This window comes from Oculina patagonica, chromosome 8, assembly GCF_052425735.1.
Source record: "Oculina patagonica isolate OP01 chromosome 8, crgOcupat, whole genome shotgun sequence".
Taxonomy (NCBI): Eukaryota; Metazoa; Cnidaria; class Anthozoa; order Scleractinia; family Oculinidae; genus Oculina; species Oculina patagonica.
Genome location: NC_135765.1, coordinates 28611532 through 28628438, shown reverse-complemented (window position 1 = coordinate 28628438; position 16907 = coordinate 28611532). Strand labels below are relative to the sequence as shown.

The window sequence follows — 16907 nt, the reverse complement described above, 5'->3', positions numbered from 1 at the left end:
TTAAAGGTAGAGATGTCAGCATTGTTTTGTTTCTACTACTAAAACTCATAACATGTAACATGTCTCTTTCAATTATATCTCGTACTGGTCATTTCTAACTGTACTGTCTAGCAGTTCTATTTTGGTCTGTGGTCTAAGCTAGGATTCTTTGTTAAGTTAAACACATGGAAAACGCGAATAACGCACGTAAGTTTAATCCCTCAAGTGGCAAGTAATTTAAAACATTTCCTCCGTACCATTCCTCTTCTCCCATCAAGGCAATTTGAAATAGGTGATGAAAGATGACCAGTTTTAAGCCAATCAACGTACGTGACCTTCAATGCCCTACCTAGAAAGAAAAACGAGGTAGATTATGAACCGGGGGCACCAGACCCCACCCGGTTAACTAAAAGTCGTGCCAAAAAAACTAAAGTCGTGCCAAAAACTGAAAGTCGTGCCAGAAAAAGTAGAGTTGTGCGAAGCAATGAAGAAGTCGTTTGATAAGCATATGAGCCGTGAGAGGGAAATTTGACGAAGAAAACGGACGATTGACCCTAACTGAGCTCCCTAAAGCATCTCAATCAATTCTCAAAGGTCCTCAAACCACTGCCAGTCGCAGGAATGTCAATTTCCACGAAGGGCTTTTAAACTTTTTTTTTACACTGTACATGTTATCATGCCATTCTGCCAAAACTAAACCTTAGTTGACAAGTACTTACAAAAAGTAATATGAGAGGTACAGCAAATACAGAAATATAAACTGAAGAGGCGGTGTTAAAAGTGCATGTGATCGAAAAACTTCGTTGAATTCTTGAACCTCTGAAGTTTCACGAACAGAATGGGTTCAGTGTCGATGAAGGCTTGGGCTTTTGTGCTCTTTTGTTTTACCTGCACATCTATTGAAGCAACCCAACAGGATAGCTGTGCCATAGGCATGAAAACATTAGCGGCAAAGATGGATAAGCTTCATGCCGATATCAAAGCGATAGCGCATGGCCTGAATCTCTTGAATCCACAAGGTAAAGCAGTGTCTAAAGAGAATAAAAATGGTAACAGGCATAAAAAAGACAAAGGTAGCTTATTTGTTTCGGGTGCGCATTGTTCTAACAATGAAGTGGACCCACGATTTCCAGAACTTGCTACATTTGAACAACAGCCGCAAATTTAACTCCCGATTTCTCGAAACAGTTTCCGTTTAAATGGGATTCGAGAAATTCCAATTTTCGAGAAATCGGTATTCCACTGCACATTTTAGGCTTTCATTTGTCCATATAAAGAAATAAACTTACGCAGTTCAACGGGTTTTTGAGGGCAGGACAAAACTTACATAAACTGCAATACTGAAAGACATGACGCAGTATACTTTCGTTAAACTTTCCATCGCATTTTTGGTAGATTCAAGGACAAAATTTGAAGAAAAATATGTATGCTGCATGTCTCAAGCAATAACAACAGAAGCACCCTTATTGTTTTTTTCGCTTTGTTCGTTCCATTTTAACTTTTTTTATTGTAATTTCTTACACAGTTTCATCGTATGCTTCGTGTAAAGACATCTACCAGAGTAGAAGGTGAGTTTATGAATCTTTAATGTAGGTCTTGCAATTTATTTGCATTTTTATTGTCATTTGAGAAAACAAAGTTAAAAGTTTTTAAATAGAAGCTTCTGTAATGAACCATTTTATTCAAAAGAGGGTCAAAAATGTGGGTCACACGAAACATGTTCGATCATGTGTGATCTCAGATTCCAGTTAAATCTTCGACAATTTCTCGATCAGCTCTCAGTTAAAATTTTAGCGATTACAAATCTTAGTTATCAATCAAAAACGCACAGTAAAATTTTTTACCAATTATGAGCTAATTTAAAGGTCTCCGCCACTTGGGAACAAGACGCAGGGACATGTCGCAGCGACATGTAGCAGCGACAAAATCACGCTTGTTCACACTGAAGGGACATGAAGCAGGGACGTGTAGCGGGGACATGTAGCAGCAATAAAATCAAAATATGTACACACACAATAATTGTAGCGGGGAAATGCCCCAGGGACATGTCGCAGCGACACGTCCCCTCGTGTGTGCTGATAATTTATGGCTCGTGCAACATTTTGTCTCTGCGATGTGTTGCACGAAGTTCAACGAGTTGAATTCCGTGCAACATGTCGCAGGGACAAAACTGCTTCAAAGTTCGTGTTGCGCGTGCCAAAACTAATCACGAGGGGACGTGTCCCGCTCCACGTCCCCACAGTGAAAAAGCTCAATCCATCTTGAAGATATAGGCTGCGGTCACATCTACGACGTAACTAAAGTTTAACTATAGTTAGTCTCAAGTTACGTGACGTTATACCTTACCTAACCATAACTTGCCTTCAGCACTGTAACGTCGTTTTCCTGCCAAAAACCGTTAAATTTAAAACACAAAAATCATACGATTGTTTGGGATAGAAAGTTCTATCATTGTGCCAAATTTAAGCCTAATCGGATAAAACAGCAAAAAGTTATTCCGAGAGTGCAACTTCAAGCGCTCTGGTGGCCCAACTTGTAAACAAAGATTCCCCTATAAAAAGTCCATCATAAATTTCTGCCCCCATGTCTTTAATGAATAGAGCGAAGTTAGGATTCATTTTCGAACATTTTCCACGACAGGTCTAGAGGAAATAGAGCTTATGTGCTACAGACTGACATCGGTAAAGTTCCTGTTTACTGTCACATGACAAGCATTGGAGCATGCGGAAGTGGGGGATGGACGCTGGTCATGAAAATTGACGGCCACAAGGTGATTAATTTTAAAATCATCCAGCCTGAAGTCAGACCAAAGTATACAACTGAAAATTCTCTTTTTCATGCCGCCATGATGGTTTTCATGCATGTTATTATGCAAGGTAGCCATGGGGTCAACTCATGGACAAATATTGAAAAAAAAAATAGAAAAATTGACTCGCTCTTATTTTCCAGAAACTGTTTAAAAATCATGTTTTAGTGTCAGATAGTAGACAACTTATTATGAAATAAGCAGAAATGGTTTCTCGATATTCCACGCCACAAGAGAAGCTATCTTTTTAAAATATTTTGGCTACACCCTCCAATTAAACTTGTATTTTCAGTTGATAAGAGCTAGATTGGATATCCACACAGCGGTCATACGCACAAATTGATGTTAGTTCCGGTTTTGGGCGCCTCGAACTTTTCTAAGAAATTACCTCGAAAGTGTGCAAACTTTTGTAGGAAATTGTTATAGAAATAGCACGTGAAAGAAAATTTCATGCTAGCAATTTCAGTGGATAACAATTATCAAATTTTCAATCCGTAAACGGCGTATAAACCTTGACTTTCCAGTTACGGCGTTGACTTTTGGCTTTATAAACGAAAGTTTTCGGAAATTTGCATGGAGAAGTGTTGGAGCAGTTTTGACGGGAACTGCGCACGCGCGCGACGTTTGACCGCTGTGTGTTGGATATCTTAGGATCTTAGTAATGTTGTAGCGCGAGGTGTTATGGGAAGATAGTTTAGTTCCCATTTTGCCCCACGCACCCGGCAATGTCAGTAATTCAAATTCTCCTCGACTGAAAACTGACCCTCCATAATCCCCGAACTCGATGTTTCATTAAAGGAGCTACATCACGAGAAATTCGCAGATTTTTGGTCTTAGCTGTTCTGAAATTAGTGGTAGGCAACTTAACCCATTTAATAAATTATCTTTCAACATCTAAACGTAAAACCCAATTATTATGAGAAAATTGAATGGGAGATTGCCAAGAGGGTTTAGTGTTATCGAAATAATAGAGAACTTAAAGTAACAAAAATAATGATCTTGAACTACATGCCAATTTGACCTGTTAGTGCGCTTTTTTCTAGCCAACTTTCCACTACGACTCCCACTATTGGACGAACAAGGCCGACTACAACCGACTTGGAGGGAAGACTGGGTTTGATGCTCACGAAACCAAGTTACCAACCTACTGGAGCACACCCTTTTCCAAGATTTGTCTCGCTATGAAGATAGGTCATCAGATAAGGTCCATTGTCATCAACAGAAATGCCAACTCGCTATACTCACTTATCTCTGACGGGAAATACCGCTCAACCACGTTGGGTCGTGGCACGTGGAAGTCGCTGATTGGTTCACAGGCCTCAGTACAGCGCAACTGTAACAGAGAAGGGTTCAATGTTGTACCTGACCGTTCAGATCATTCCAAAGCAAGGATTGGTATTATGGCTAACCAGGAGAATGACTGCACATCGTGTGATTCCAGGATTGGTTTTGGTACAGGAGGTGTCGAAGATGACTCCAACACGTGTGGTAACCAGGCAACACACAGTTCAGATAATGGAGACAAGCACATCAAAGCCATGGGATACATAATGGTTCAGTAAAAGAGAAAGCAAATCAAGTCGCCACCTTCGAAGTTATGTACCAGAACTCTATCAAAGGGCCTGATTTATTAACCAGCCATTAAAATATTTTGATTTAATAAACTAAAGATGATTGTAGCACCGATAGTGTTTGAATTTGCTAAAAATAAAATAAGAGATGGTAACGTGTAATTTTTTGTCTACAGTCTCAGTGTAGTTTCTGAAAATCACCCAAGAGTATCCCACAGAACATTTTCTGAACGCCGTCACAATCGCGAAAATTCTGCTTTTCAGGCGATGTCGTCACTCAAGCCTTATGTCATGAGGCAGTGGGGGGAATTTGTGCCACTTTCTGTCGCGTTTGATCGACTGATCAAGTAAACCGAATGGGACTGAGAACGCACTATAGAAATAAATGTTACGCGAACAGAGATCAAATTAACGAGAAATCGCCGCATATAGCACGAAGCAAAACATTTCTGGAAAGTTAGAAAGGCCTCATGCAAATTATAAACGAAAGAGACAAATTACGTATTTGAGACGTTCTATTGAATTCAGTCGACAGTCATGATCACATCTGTAATTTTATAATGGGCCTGTATTGTAAGTCTGTATAAAAAAATTACGAAACAGTCCTTGACCTTGCATGTCGCTCGCGACAAGTATCATATATCGTTTATCGGATGTCACGCTACAGATTAACGCAACTTTTGTTGAAGAATCGTTCAAGACAGAAGTTGTCAGCTACTTTTGTCTACGTTATTTTTTTTGACAAATTTCTGCATGCGTTGCGTGCCGTTTATTAACATTCCTTTACTAAAGAAATTTTTTTTTCTCTTTACAAGCCGAAAAACTTGAGTGTCAATGCTCAAACCGAGACGAAACTATACAAGAGAATGCGCTTATTAAAACTCGAATTTTCAAGATTTGTTCTCCCAAATCTTGTATTTTCAACATTTTTCCTTCCAAATGTTGAATTATCAGATGGTGACTTTCAAGATTTCTACCGCCAAATATTTAATTTTCAACATTTGTCCTGTTAAATATTGAATTATCAAAACGTGAATTTTGAAATTTCTTCCGCCAAATATTGAATTTTTTAGAACATTAAATTCTGGCATGGGAAGTGTAATGAAGACTTCAAAAATTCAAGATTTAGCAATTCTCTTGGAAGAATTTACTGACTTAATATCGTAGAGTTACGTCATCAAATTGGAATGTTCATAGACGTCTTGAAAGCAAAGGGAGAATTAAGTGTACGAAGGATGATTTGTGTTCACTTCAAACCATAAACTTTACCAATGGTTTGTTGTAATATAAAAAAGGAAAGACTCATGAATCAGTGTGCCTTAAAAAATTGCACCACCAAGCAGATTGAGAGTTAAATACTTTAATTTTGTAGCACTTTACACAGTAGTGTGATCGTCTTTGCAAACATACTTTTACTTAAATTAACTTAAAAGTATTTACTATTCACGAATATCAACATCAAAGTCTTATCTCTTTGGAGCTTACTGATAATTACAGCACGTACAGAGAATGAAATTTTTGCTATCTACGAATATTAAAAGTAAAATTCTACCTACTATTTGTTATTCACATTTTTTCTTTTAACAGCCACTAGACTCTTGTTGGCACGTCAGTGAAAAAAAGCTATACTAGATCACAATCTGGGTGACAATGATTTTATACAACTATTTTGTGTGTTAACAGGACTGTATTTACTATACAGTGGTACCCTTCCTTATAACCTAGTTTATACGACTACATTGTTATTATAGCCACTTTCACTTGACTGAAAAAAGCTCAGTCAGTTGATTTCTTGCTTAAGAATTCCTTTAATACCGCATTTATAGTCGGACAATAAGGGCTCCAATGCACTGCAATTTAATAAATAGGTTCTGACGAAACATTTTAACATCGTTGACCTTAAAATATTTCGCTTCTTGGGTGTATTATAGATAGAATGTAAGAATTCACTCATTCACAAGTAAAATCACTCATTACAATATTTGTAATGCAATTATTGCATTTAAATTAAATAACGTCTTTTTATAAAGAGAAAAAATATGTTCACCTTAAAGTTAGAATTTTTTGGCCAGAAACAAAGTTTAACTTAATGAGGTTGTAAATCTGTAATCCAGTAAATTTAAAACACCTCAAGTTGTGGACTTTTTCAATAAAATAAATCTTTTACATAATTTTCTTAATTTCACACACAAAGGCACACTATAAATAAGTGACCTTCTCATGGAAAGATCAAGACTCGTTTTAATCCATTAGAACGGTTTTTACTCGCGTGTCGAAATTTGCTTTGGTTTTGCGTTACTACGCTTAACTATTGGCTCAAAAAACTCGCGCCACTTTCTCAGCCAATCAGAAGTGAAACCAAAACCAATTTGTGATTCGCTCGCGCACGTTTTCCCGCGCTTCATGCTGGAACGTGTATTTGCTTCGAGTTTTGATTGGTTTACTTGATTGTCTGTGTCCTTTGCGATTGGCCAGAGTAATTACCTTGGTTTTGGTTTTACGACACTCAATTGAAAACTGCTCTATTATCCATTTTGTAATTGTTTCAAGCTGTAGACATTCTGCACAACAACAAAAAAACTTAAGCTTACAATTTGTTTTCTAAGAAAAAATAAATATTGCAAAAAAGAAAAAAAAAGGAAATTTGATACAAAAATATTACGTTTATATCATCATTGACAGTTGTAGAGGATTGTGCAAAACATTGCAGAAGTTTTTCTTTTTATTAGAAATTTTCTTTAAAATTTTAATTCTTCCGTTTCCTTCATGAAAAGTTTTGAGAAATTGGGTTTCTGGTATTGAACAAAGGAGTTGCCTTTTTCGAAGAATGCAACCGTTTAAAAAAAACGCGAGTATCCACATGCAAAACTGAAATGAAAATTAGATGATGTCAAAGTTAGGATTAAGTCACCTTTATAGAATGCCTAAATTTTTTGTGATCTAAACGTACATTAAAATGTACGAAATCTCTTTCTACAAGTGAACATTGAAGACTGTCATAGTTTATAGTCATATTCTTCTCATGGTATTTACCCACAAGATAAATTTAATTCCGGTAAAAATATATTTTCTTACAATCATGTAGTAGGGAAGAGTGCATGTATCTTCTCTTTAAAATATCAGCTTCAACAAAAGTAACTTACTTTGTTTAATTTTAATAGCTTTATAACACTGTGCTTAGCTAATTTTGATATTGAAACTCCTGGAGGAAGGACTTATTCCCTTAAATAAGCTGTTGAAGTACGTCTAGTCCCAACAACGGGGAATTGGAAGCCCTTCTCTTATGTTTATGCAAACAATATTTTTTGCCTCACTCTAGTCAAAGTGTGAGAATGCGTTTTAAAAAAAGATGTTTGCGGGGCAAACAAAATGCATGGTAAGTTTAACTGGCTATCAGATGGGGTGAGATTCCAAGTTAATGATGTGACAAAGGAGCAGCACAGTCATACGGCACCGAATGACATCTCTTCTCCATAAAGAAACACTTCTCCATTAGACACCAGGCAGGTTAGACATTGTAGCGTTCTGATGCTGTTGATCTTTGTGGAGTGACAGGAGAAGAACATGGACACAACCAGATCAAAAATCCACCTGTAAACACAAAATAAGAAATGTATGAGAAAATATATGTAATATTGGACTTGTTACAAGACTGCTAGAGACTCCTGGAAGGTCTTGAACATCTCTTGAATTCTGGCAATCAACAATCTACCATGATTATAGGTCTGCAATGTGTGCATAGAGATAGATAATCTAGTATCTTAGGTCTGCAATGTGTGCAGGAAGCTAGCTGATCTCAGTTATGTGTACAGTATACATACAAACACTGCATTCATTGAGTCTGAATGCTGAGCACTTGAACTGCACTTGTACTTGTACAGTCCTGAATTTTTTGCTGGGGGGGGGGGGGCACTCAAAAAAGTTTTACACGGGGAGGCTCCGCCCCAAGCTCTTACCCCTTACCCTTTTATATACCATTTTCACAAAAATTGTACCCCTTTCGTATACCTTTTACTGAAAAAAGGTACCCCTTTCATATTTTCATATACCTAAAATACATGGCATAGACTTAGAACAGGACGTTTTCTTGTCATTTTCATGTTGCGCTTTATAAATTAAAATAATACAGCCATAAAGTGCGTCTGTTCGAAATATTTTAATTCAAGGCCCTTTTAAAAACCTAAATGACTGATTTACATACCCTTTCATATACCTAAGCTTGTGAAATCCCTACCCTTTTATATACCTGAAACCTAAAAAAAAGGTACCCCTTTCGGGCGGAGCCTCACCGTATAGGCCATTATATGGAGTACCCCCCCCCCCGGGATTTTTTGTCAGAAATTATTTTGGTGTGAGACTGCCAATTCCAGTCACTATGTGTATGTGACAGTGGACAGACACCCACCTCTTCCAAAGACTTCAGCTAGTAAAGCAGTCCTTGGTTTACGGTTTGCTCGTATCTGTCTTTGTACATGTTCCACGGCTGTGAGATCCCCCAATATGGCCGAGAACTAAAACACAAAAAATATATGTAAAAAATCCAGTAGCTGAATGCTACAAAAAAAATTGTAGGGTTATGCTTATATTAGTCTTTGTTATTCATATTACCCACATGTAGTGCATGCTGGGACCATGTTCTTTCACTGGTCACCATGTTGCATTAACATAATTGTGTTATTGTTAACATTCTTATTTTAAGGGCATTTAAACTTTATAAAAATAAAAATAAAAAACAGACTGTGGTGACAAACATGACAGGACAACCCATGTCGGAAAAAAACTTTGATTTTAAGAACTATGGTTTTGTATGCTACAACATACATAGATCTTCAGAAGTGACCGTTAGCTAGATCAGTGTGCTTTTTATTTTTTATGTGTTGTTGTGTTGAGCTCCTGTGCCTTCTGTGAATTCTACAAAAAATCATCAGTGAAGAAATGGTAAAAAAATATACTGTCAGGTTAGTCTGTAACTTCAGAGACATCAAACCCTTGGAAATGGCAATGGAGAGGAGATGAAAGCATGAAAAGATATGAAAATTTTTGAACCCAAGACTAGCTAAGACTCAGTCAGGCCCTTTGTGAAACTACATGTCAGTATACTGAATATCAAGTGTCAACTACATTATATCAACACCCGTAACTTAATTTTTTACTTTTGCAACATTCATCCATTAAGCTATACGTGTAGTGTTACAAGACTCTAAGTGCATGACAAACATACCTGGTCACATAGCATGGCTAGGACAAATAAACCAAACAGACAGCCCTCAATCATCAAAATGACTGTGTAGACTCTGAAAAATCACAAACATTACATGTAAGTATATCGTACATTTACACATTTGATTTCTGACAGGGTGGTGATGGGGATAAGTGATTATTAGCATTGTTTAATTAAAAATAATTATCATGATGTTTGGAAATGACTTTGCCTGTCATAATCATGGGATAATTTCTGTGCCGAGTGACAAAAATGGCCAGGAAAATGGTTACCAGTATTCACTAGTTTGGAGGTGTCTATTGTCTTTTGTTTTATTTTATTTATTTTTTTATTTTTCACTGTTTTTGTAGCAATTAAGGTCAACATTTCACTTCAGTGTTAAAAGCACAATTGAACTTCTCTAATATGACACCAAATGGACATAGCAAAGTGCCCATTAAAAGGTGTCCGTAAGAAGAGGTTCAACTGTAATAATATTAAGCTGATATTTTGAAGAGTACAGGAAACTTACAATCTGGTTCGTTTTTCATACTCTCTTGAACAGCCATTACACTCCATTGTCCATGACACAGCAGTTAGAATTACACAATACAATGATGCAAGACCTACACAAAGAAAGTATAAAAAGCTACCTTAAAACAAGAGTAAGAGATTTGGAAGTTATTTTAGGAGTATAAGGGTGATATAACCAAGTCAAGTATTTAAATGTACCAGTAAATTTTTTCATGGAAAGACATTGTGTATGTCTTAACTCTGACAGAGTGGTTCACTCTACTCAGGTGCACATGATTGTATTTATACAGTACACCTGTACAAGTAAACAGTTCAGCAAGCTATACAGGGCTCGACAAAACCCCCGTCTGGTCGTCCAGGACAAGTAGATTTCCCTGCCGGACAAGTGACTTTTCCTGCTCTCTTGCCCGACGGGCAAGGGCCCTAGCAAACAATCATCACGAATTATTAATAAGTTTGAGAATCTGGGCAAGGGGGTATAGTGTCTGGGCAAGCACAATTTGAGAGTCACTTGCCCCATGGGCAAGTTGGAATTCAAGTTTTTTTTTAGCCCTGCTATATGTCAATTAAAGCTTATTATACAAATTATTGATAAAAAATCATGACATGTGATTCATAGCCTTCAAGATGTGCTTGAATAAACCTGCGGGCAATTGATCCACACTATTGTGCCCAATGCACTCAGAAATAGACGACAAGGAAGGACAGTGTTTTCTTAGACATTGACAAGAGAATTGCTATAATCAGTGCTGGAAATAATTTTTCTTACTTAAAAGGACTTGTCCTTCCAAACTTTATTTTAACGGACATATGAAAATTGGTCGGACATCAGCATTTTTCAACACATTGATTTTCCAGCCAGTCACGTAGTTCTCGACATCAGTCCGAATTCATGGCGACTTTTGGCTTTTGTGGCATGTCCGATGACGACAGTAATTTCAGCACGTATAATTCTATTATAAATACAAAGTTAAGTATTCTTGAAATATAATTTAACTGACCTGTGTAAAACAAAAACAAAACAAAATACTTTTGGTTGGCCTCTCCAACACAGTTGTTGATCCTAAAAAATACAACAGGCACAATGAGCACATTTGAACAAATGTTTACTTCTTCACTATGAGTAAAATTGAAGTTATTGTTAGAAACAAATTTAACAGTTACCGGTATGGTAAGTGTACTGTAAGTATCAAACATGGAGACCTTTTTCTCACATCCACACATTTTGTCCCTTCCCCCCCCCCCCCCCGCCCACTAAAATTTCAGTCCTTTCTAGACATAATCACCTTGTTTATGAACAGAATTAAATTAATTCTAAATTCTAATTTAATAAAATAATTAATTCTTAATTTGGTATTATTAATTAATTATTTTTGTCACATAAAAAATTATCAAATGATAAAAAAAAAACCCATATTAATCCAAATCGAAATGTCTAAACGGGTCTGTAAAATTTGAAATTAAAAAAAATTGAGTTATTTAAAAGAAACTTGTTACAGTCAAAACAGTTCAAGAATTCCTTCCAAGTGTGAATTAATCAATTTTAATGGAAATTTGACTTCATTCTTCAGAAAAAATATTTTAACATTCATTGACAAATGTTCCAAAAAAATACATTGTACTGTACCAACCAGGGACAGTGATGATCCATTTTTTTAATACACCTTCCACATGTCCTAAAAACCAACACAAGGGCTCATGAATATAAGATTAGATAGCTTTCAGCTAGAGTCTTACAAAAGTGTGAGGCAGCGAGGCATGTGAGGCATAGGCAGCAGCGAGGCATGCAAGGCATACGAGGCAGAATTCCCTACTCCAAATAGAAAGGCTAACCACAAGCTACCTTAGCTACAACTGTAGGCTAACCAGAGTACTATTTAAGCTAAAATTTTTAAAATTGGCAAAAAATTGTACAAAAACTTCTAGAGTCAATAATACTTTTAATTATAAATGTTATTTCATCTCGTACTATTTAAGCTAGCCAGACTGCCATTTAGGCTAACCGAAGTGCTATTCGGGCTAACCGGAATGGATTGTACACCTTGCTTAACCTCGCACCTTGTGATGACCCTTTCAGTTATGAGGGTGTCACAGAAGGGGTTTGTGTTCCCTTGTTCCCTAAAAAGTTTCCCTTGCGTTCCCTTGTTCCCTGGAAGTATTTTAGCAATTTTTATGATCCCTGCTGCCTAAAATATCAGAAACACAGCTTTTGCTTCTGTGTATGTACAGTGTAGTTGTTTTCCTTTTGTTCCTTTGTTCCCTGAAACCCCTGGGGGGGGTACTCCGCCTTGTTAATGACGGGGATGATCGAAGGATTTTTTTGGGTTTGAAATTTTCGATTCCGGGATTTTTTTGGGTTGGAAAATTTGGCAAGTATTTTTTTGGGTGACTTGATTTAGATAGAGGATTTTTGGGGGTATTAAAAACAAACTAAAGGGCCTTGGCACGGCCTTGGCGTATTAATGGTATCATGAATAAACAAAACAAGTGTTCTTTGTGTTATATTATTGCCCCTCCTGGCATTTGAGGGGTAATTTGACAAGGGATTTTTGGGGGGGTTATTTTTGGTCCAGGGATTTTTTTGGGTAATGTCGGAAGACTTAGGGATTTTTTGGGGTCCTGAGTTTTGCCTCTATTCGATCATCCCTGTCATTTACAAGCCGGAGTACCCCCCCCCCCGGGGCCTGAACCCCTGGGGGAGCCTCAGTTATGGAGGAAATAGGTAAAGGTAATATTTATATTTAGTAACTATGTTTAGTTATGGAAGGCATAGTGGCCTAATGGTTAGTGCGCTAGGGACTCTGGATCGAGTGGTCTGAGTTTGAGCCTGGCCTGGGTCATTGTGTTGTGTTATTCAGGGTCCGAAATTAATTTTTTACATCGGCGCCACCTGGCGACCGGACCGAAAGTTTTAGTCGCCAGATGGCAACTTCTGGTCGCCAATGTTTCGATTGACTTTCCTTTTACACTTAAAGACGAAACACTTTTCTTCTTGTGTATTTTTGGCCATTCATATCTCAAAAACAGCTTACTTATACCACAAAACACGATGACAATCACTCAAAAAATGCTTATCCGCCTATAGGTAGAGTCTTAAAAAGTCTTCTTTATCGAATGTTAACTCTCTAACATTTAAACGGAAAATACTGTACAGTCTTACCCAAACATTCCGCTCTTTAACAATATAAAAAACATCATTTCCACCAACTTTCTGACATATTTCGACAGGTAGTTTTTCATTCAACACAGTGACAACAAGAACGTGTTGCGTTCGTGGAACGTCGTAGCTTAGTAGCCTGGCATGTAATTGGAAAAATCTAAATCTTCCACAAAGTTTTTTGCATCTGTAGCCTTACCAGTTTCAAGTAAATGACGGAAATATTTCAGCGTGTCCGCGGACATGACATCGCCAGAATGAATATTCATTGCATGGACCATTGCATGCGAAAGAAAGCACATGTCTGGGCGCGCCCGCAATAGTGTCTTTGGGAAAACCGCTGAGGAAAACAACATGGCGGCTTGCAATGTTCGAATCGTGTTGATCGCAGCTGTTGGCTGAGCTGTTGGGGAGTTTATACATTATGTAGGAGAAATTTACTTCAGTGTTATCTCAAGGACATCACTAAGATAAAAAGTGAGTCAATAAATTGTTAAAAAACGGCTCCGAATTTTATTTTTAATCAGTTTCTCTGAATACTCTTACAAAGCAACTTAGTCGCCAGTGGGCGATCAGTTGTGAAATTCTGGTCGCCAGCTCTCAATATTTAGTCGCATTGGCGACCAGGAAGGCGCAATTTCGGACCCTGTTATTTGGCAAGAAACTTAACTCTCATTGTGCCTCTCTCCACCCAGTTGCATATTAAATGGGTACTGACAAATTGATGCTAGGGATTAACCCTGTGATGGACTAGCATCCCACCCAGGGGAAGAATTAAATAATTAAAAAGTCTAATTGATTAATTGGTTGCTATGGCGACATACCGGCAGTGATGTGCCCTTGGAGGACGATAGGCTTCACATTTAGCACAGATTGTCCATTCATTTTCATCCTGAGAAAAAATTTAAAGAAAAGAATAAACAGTTTTTTCCTAAAGGTACCAAAGCTTTTGGGGAGAGAATTGCACAGACAACAAAAACATCTGGTCTGGGTTGTTAAACCAGGGATAACTTTAACCAATGATTAATAAATCACTATTCATTGAAAAGTGAACTGGGTAGTGATTTATCTGGCAGGTCCATGGATAGCGTTATCCACTCTTTGAGCAACTGGGAAAAGAGATTGAAGGTAACTTATTTCTTATCTTTATTATGAGAGCCTACCTGTGTTTGCATAGTTTTTGCTTTATTGATTTCAGAAAAGTCAAGACTTGTTGAGGGTCGAGCAACCACACCTAAAAGAAACAAAACACAACATCTATATGTAGCACAAGTAACAGTCCATGGCAACATCCCCAATCTCCAAGAACTGACTGGGTACCTCTGTATAAGCAGCATGTTGTGGACTCACTGCACCATGCTAGTAGTTCATAGAGATCACAACTCAGCTTCGGCAAGAGAGTATGTGATCTCACTATCTTATCCCTGCCAACTTTTCCTAAGTCAAAGGCGCGAGATTGTCATCTCACTATTTTCCAAAAATGGACCGACTATTTCCGGAGATTTCCAGATGTTCTGATAACTTCCAAGCATTGACAACTTGATGAAAAAAAAAATGAAGAGTACCGAAGATGTTCTGACGATTTTCAAACATTACCAAAGTGTGTGAAATTGACTCAAACATGAATAACAATGCTCATTCTCTGGATATATTTTGGCCCAAATTACTAAGTTGAGTTACCGTACATGTAAGAAATCCAAATTTGTCAGGTCAGGCGTGAAAAATTGGCTTGTATGTGTGAGATGACATTTTGGATCTCCAGGCGTAAGACTCATGCATCGCTGTGAGAGTTGGCAGGTCTACTATCTTTCTCTACTTTTGTGTGGTTTTACAGCCAATACTGGTTACAAAATGGTAACAACACAGGGGCGGATACAGGGGGGGTGGATAGGGTGGATATCCACCCCCCATTTTTCAGTAAAAAAAATATGAAATGTCACTTTATTTGAAATAGAAAAAAGAAAGAAAGAGAATTAGCTCTCGCTCATGTCTGGTTGTTGTTACGCCACGCGCCGTCTGCCGCCACTTGGGGTTAGGGTTAGGGTTAGGGTTAGGCCCTAATGGTCTGCCATCCACCCTCCCTTTTGAAATCCTGGATCCGCCCCTGCAACAGGCTGTCACGATGAGCATTGTATGCTTTAAATCGCACAAAAAAAATAAACGTGGTCTAATACTGGATATTACCTGAACAAAATTCTCACCTGGATCAGAAAAGGATGCTCTGATGTGAGATATTGCAAGAAGTAGAACAATCACATTAAATATGCAAACATGTAAGCTGCCCCAGATGCTTCACGTTACAAAAAGAAAGATAAAAAAATAAACACTGTAAGTAATATTTAACTTGTGTGGCTTTCAATCACACATGAATTCTAAACTACAAAAACACACTAAGAATTGCATTTTCACTGCCGTCAATCAAAATTATGGTGACAATCAACACACATTGAAAAAAGAACATTAAACAAAATGGATTGCAATCTACCAATCACAAGTTCCAACAGAAGTGATCTTTAACACCAGCTTTCAGTGTTACAAGCATAGTGGCTTTCTATCAACATCCATCTTTCCACATGCTAACAGACAAGACGGATTGAAATCCGCCGATCACAGCCCACTAGCATGACCTTCTGAACTTGTGGGCTAATTAGCATGAAACCAACATCGGTTTGCATCGGTTTTGATTGGCTCATTTCAAACAGCACATCAAAAGACTATGTCAAAAGATGAATGTAGAAAGATAGCTATGCATGTAACACCGAAAGCCGGTGTAAACCAGTTAACGTGAACTTCTAATTTCTGATTGACCCCAGATTGAAGTGAAAATTTTGATTTGAAAACTTCTAATTTCTGATTGACAGATTGAAGTGAAAAAATGCAACCAATAATTTTTGTGTTAAGGTGCATTAAATTAGTTTAAAAATCAATTTTCAAAGGGATTAGTATTTTTATTAATTGACTATGTAAACAGCCCCACCCCATTTTCTTATTTTAAATGAAAATAGACAAAATAGATGTATTCAGCTTGTGTTTAACAAAACGAAACCGAACTGACATCATAAACAGTTTCTGATTTGAAGGTGAGCAATATAGTTAATATAATAAGATGAATGATATTGTAGATCTTTCAAAATATGAGCAGACAGTTCCCTTGAAGTCATGATCAACCTTAATTTGTCGACGTCAAGTGTGCCAAGTGTAGATGTCAAGCATATTGTTAAAGATTGAACCCGTTTTGTATGTTGTTACCGCTCTGAAGCATTTCAACCGGAAATCTACCGCTTAGAGAAACAGAAAATTGTGCTCAAAATGTTCTAGAATAACTCCTATTAAAGTAAAAAATTAATGGAATCAGAAATTATACGATCAAGGAATTGTTTCTGCATTCAATTAGGTTTGGTCGACATCAATAATCGATCATATTGTTATTGTCGTAAAGTAAAAGTTATTATATAAGGACAATTTACCTTTCTGTGAGGGTAGGTCGAACAACGTGTTGAACAAAGCAATAATCGGCGTATAACACGGCAGAATAGGTAAAGAAAAGACATATAAGTCCGCAAGGATCTTTATGAAACACCGCCATATTTACAAGTCTTATCAACTTGTACCCAGTCCTTACAGAACTTGACAGGAAGCACGGCCCACGCGTACGTAGGT

At 37.4% G+C, this 16907-nt stretch overlaps 2 protein-coding genes across 2 annotated transcripts in view; one reads left to right on the top strand and one right to left on the bottom strand.

Moving 5' to 3' along the window:
- Positions 1–4353, top strand: part of LOC144664044 (uncharacterized) — a 136553-nt gene extending 132200 nt beyond the window's left edge. The window contains exons 11-13 of the mRNA XM_078525166.1: positions 1505–1547; positions 2620–2749; positions 3829–4353. Of these exons, the coding sequence (XP_078381292.1) occupies positions 1505–1547; positions 2620–2749; positions 3829–4347 (692 nt within the window). The 3' untranslated portion in view covers positions 4348–4353. The remainder of the gene's footprint in view (positions 1–1504; positions 1548–2619; positions 2750–3828) is intronic.
- A 3026-nt stretch (positions 4354–7379) lies between these two features.
- LOC144664078 (palmitoyltransferase ZDHHC3-like) lies at positions 7380–16857 on the bottom strand. The gene is made up of 10 exons (XM_078525210.1): positions 16715–16857; positions 15449–15537; positions 14411–14481; positions 14072–14139; positions 11722–11766; positions 11092–11153; positions 10089–10182; positions 9578–9650; positions 8762–8867; positions 7380–7947 (listed from the first exon to the last, which is right to left on the bottom strand). The coding sequence occupies exons 1-10, from the start codon at positions 16831–16833 to the stop codon at positions 7865–7867; spliced, it is 810 nt and encodes a 269-aa protein (XP_078381336.1). The 5' UTR covers positions 16834–16857; the 3' UTR covers positions 7380–7864.
- Between the last annotated feature and the right edge of the window lie 50 nt (positions 16858–16907).

Coding starts and splice junctions, on each gene's coding strand:
- LOC144664078 (XM_078525210.1), bottom strand. CDS start 16,833: ATGGCGGTGTTTCATAAAGATCCTTGCGGACTTATATGTCTTTTCTTT. Junction 9,651..10,088: donor TATGAAAAACGAACCAGATT/GTAAGTTTCCTG, acceptor GTGATTTTTCAG/AGTCTACACAGTCATTTTGA. Junction 8,868..9,577: donor TAGCCATGCTATGTGACCAG/GTATGTTTGTCA, acceptor TTTGTGTTTTAG/TTCTCGGCCATATTGGGGGA.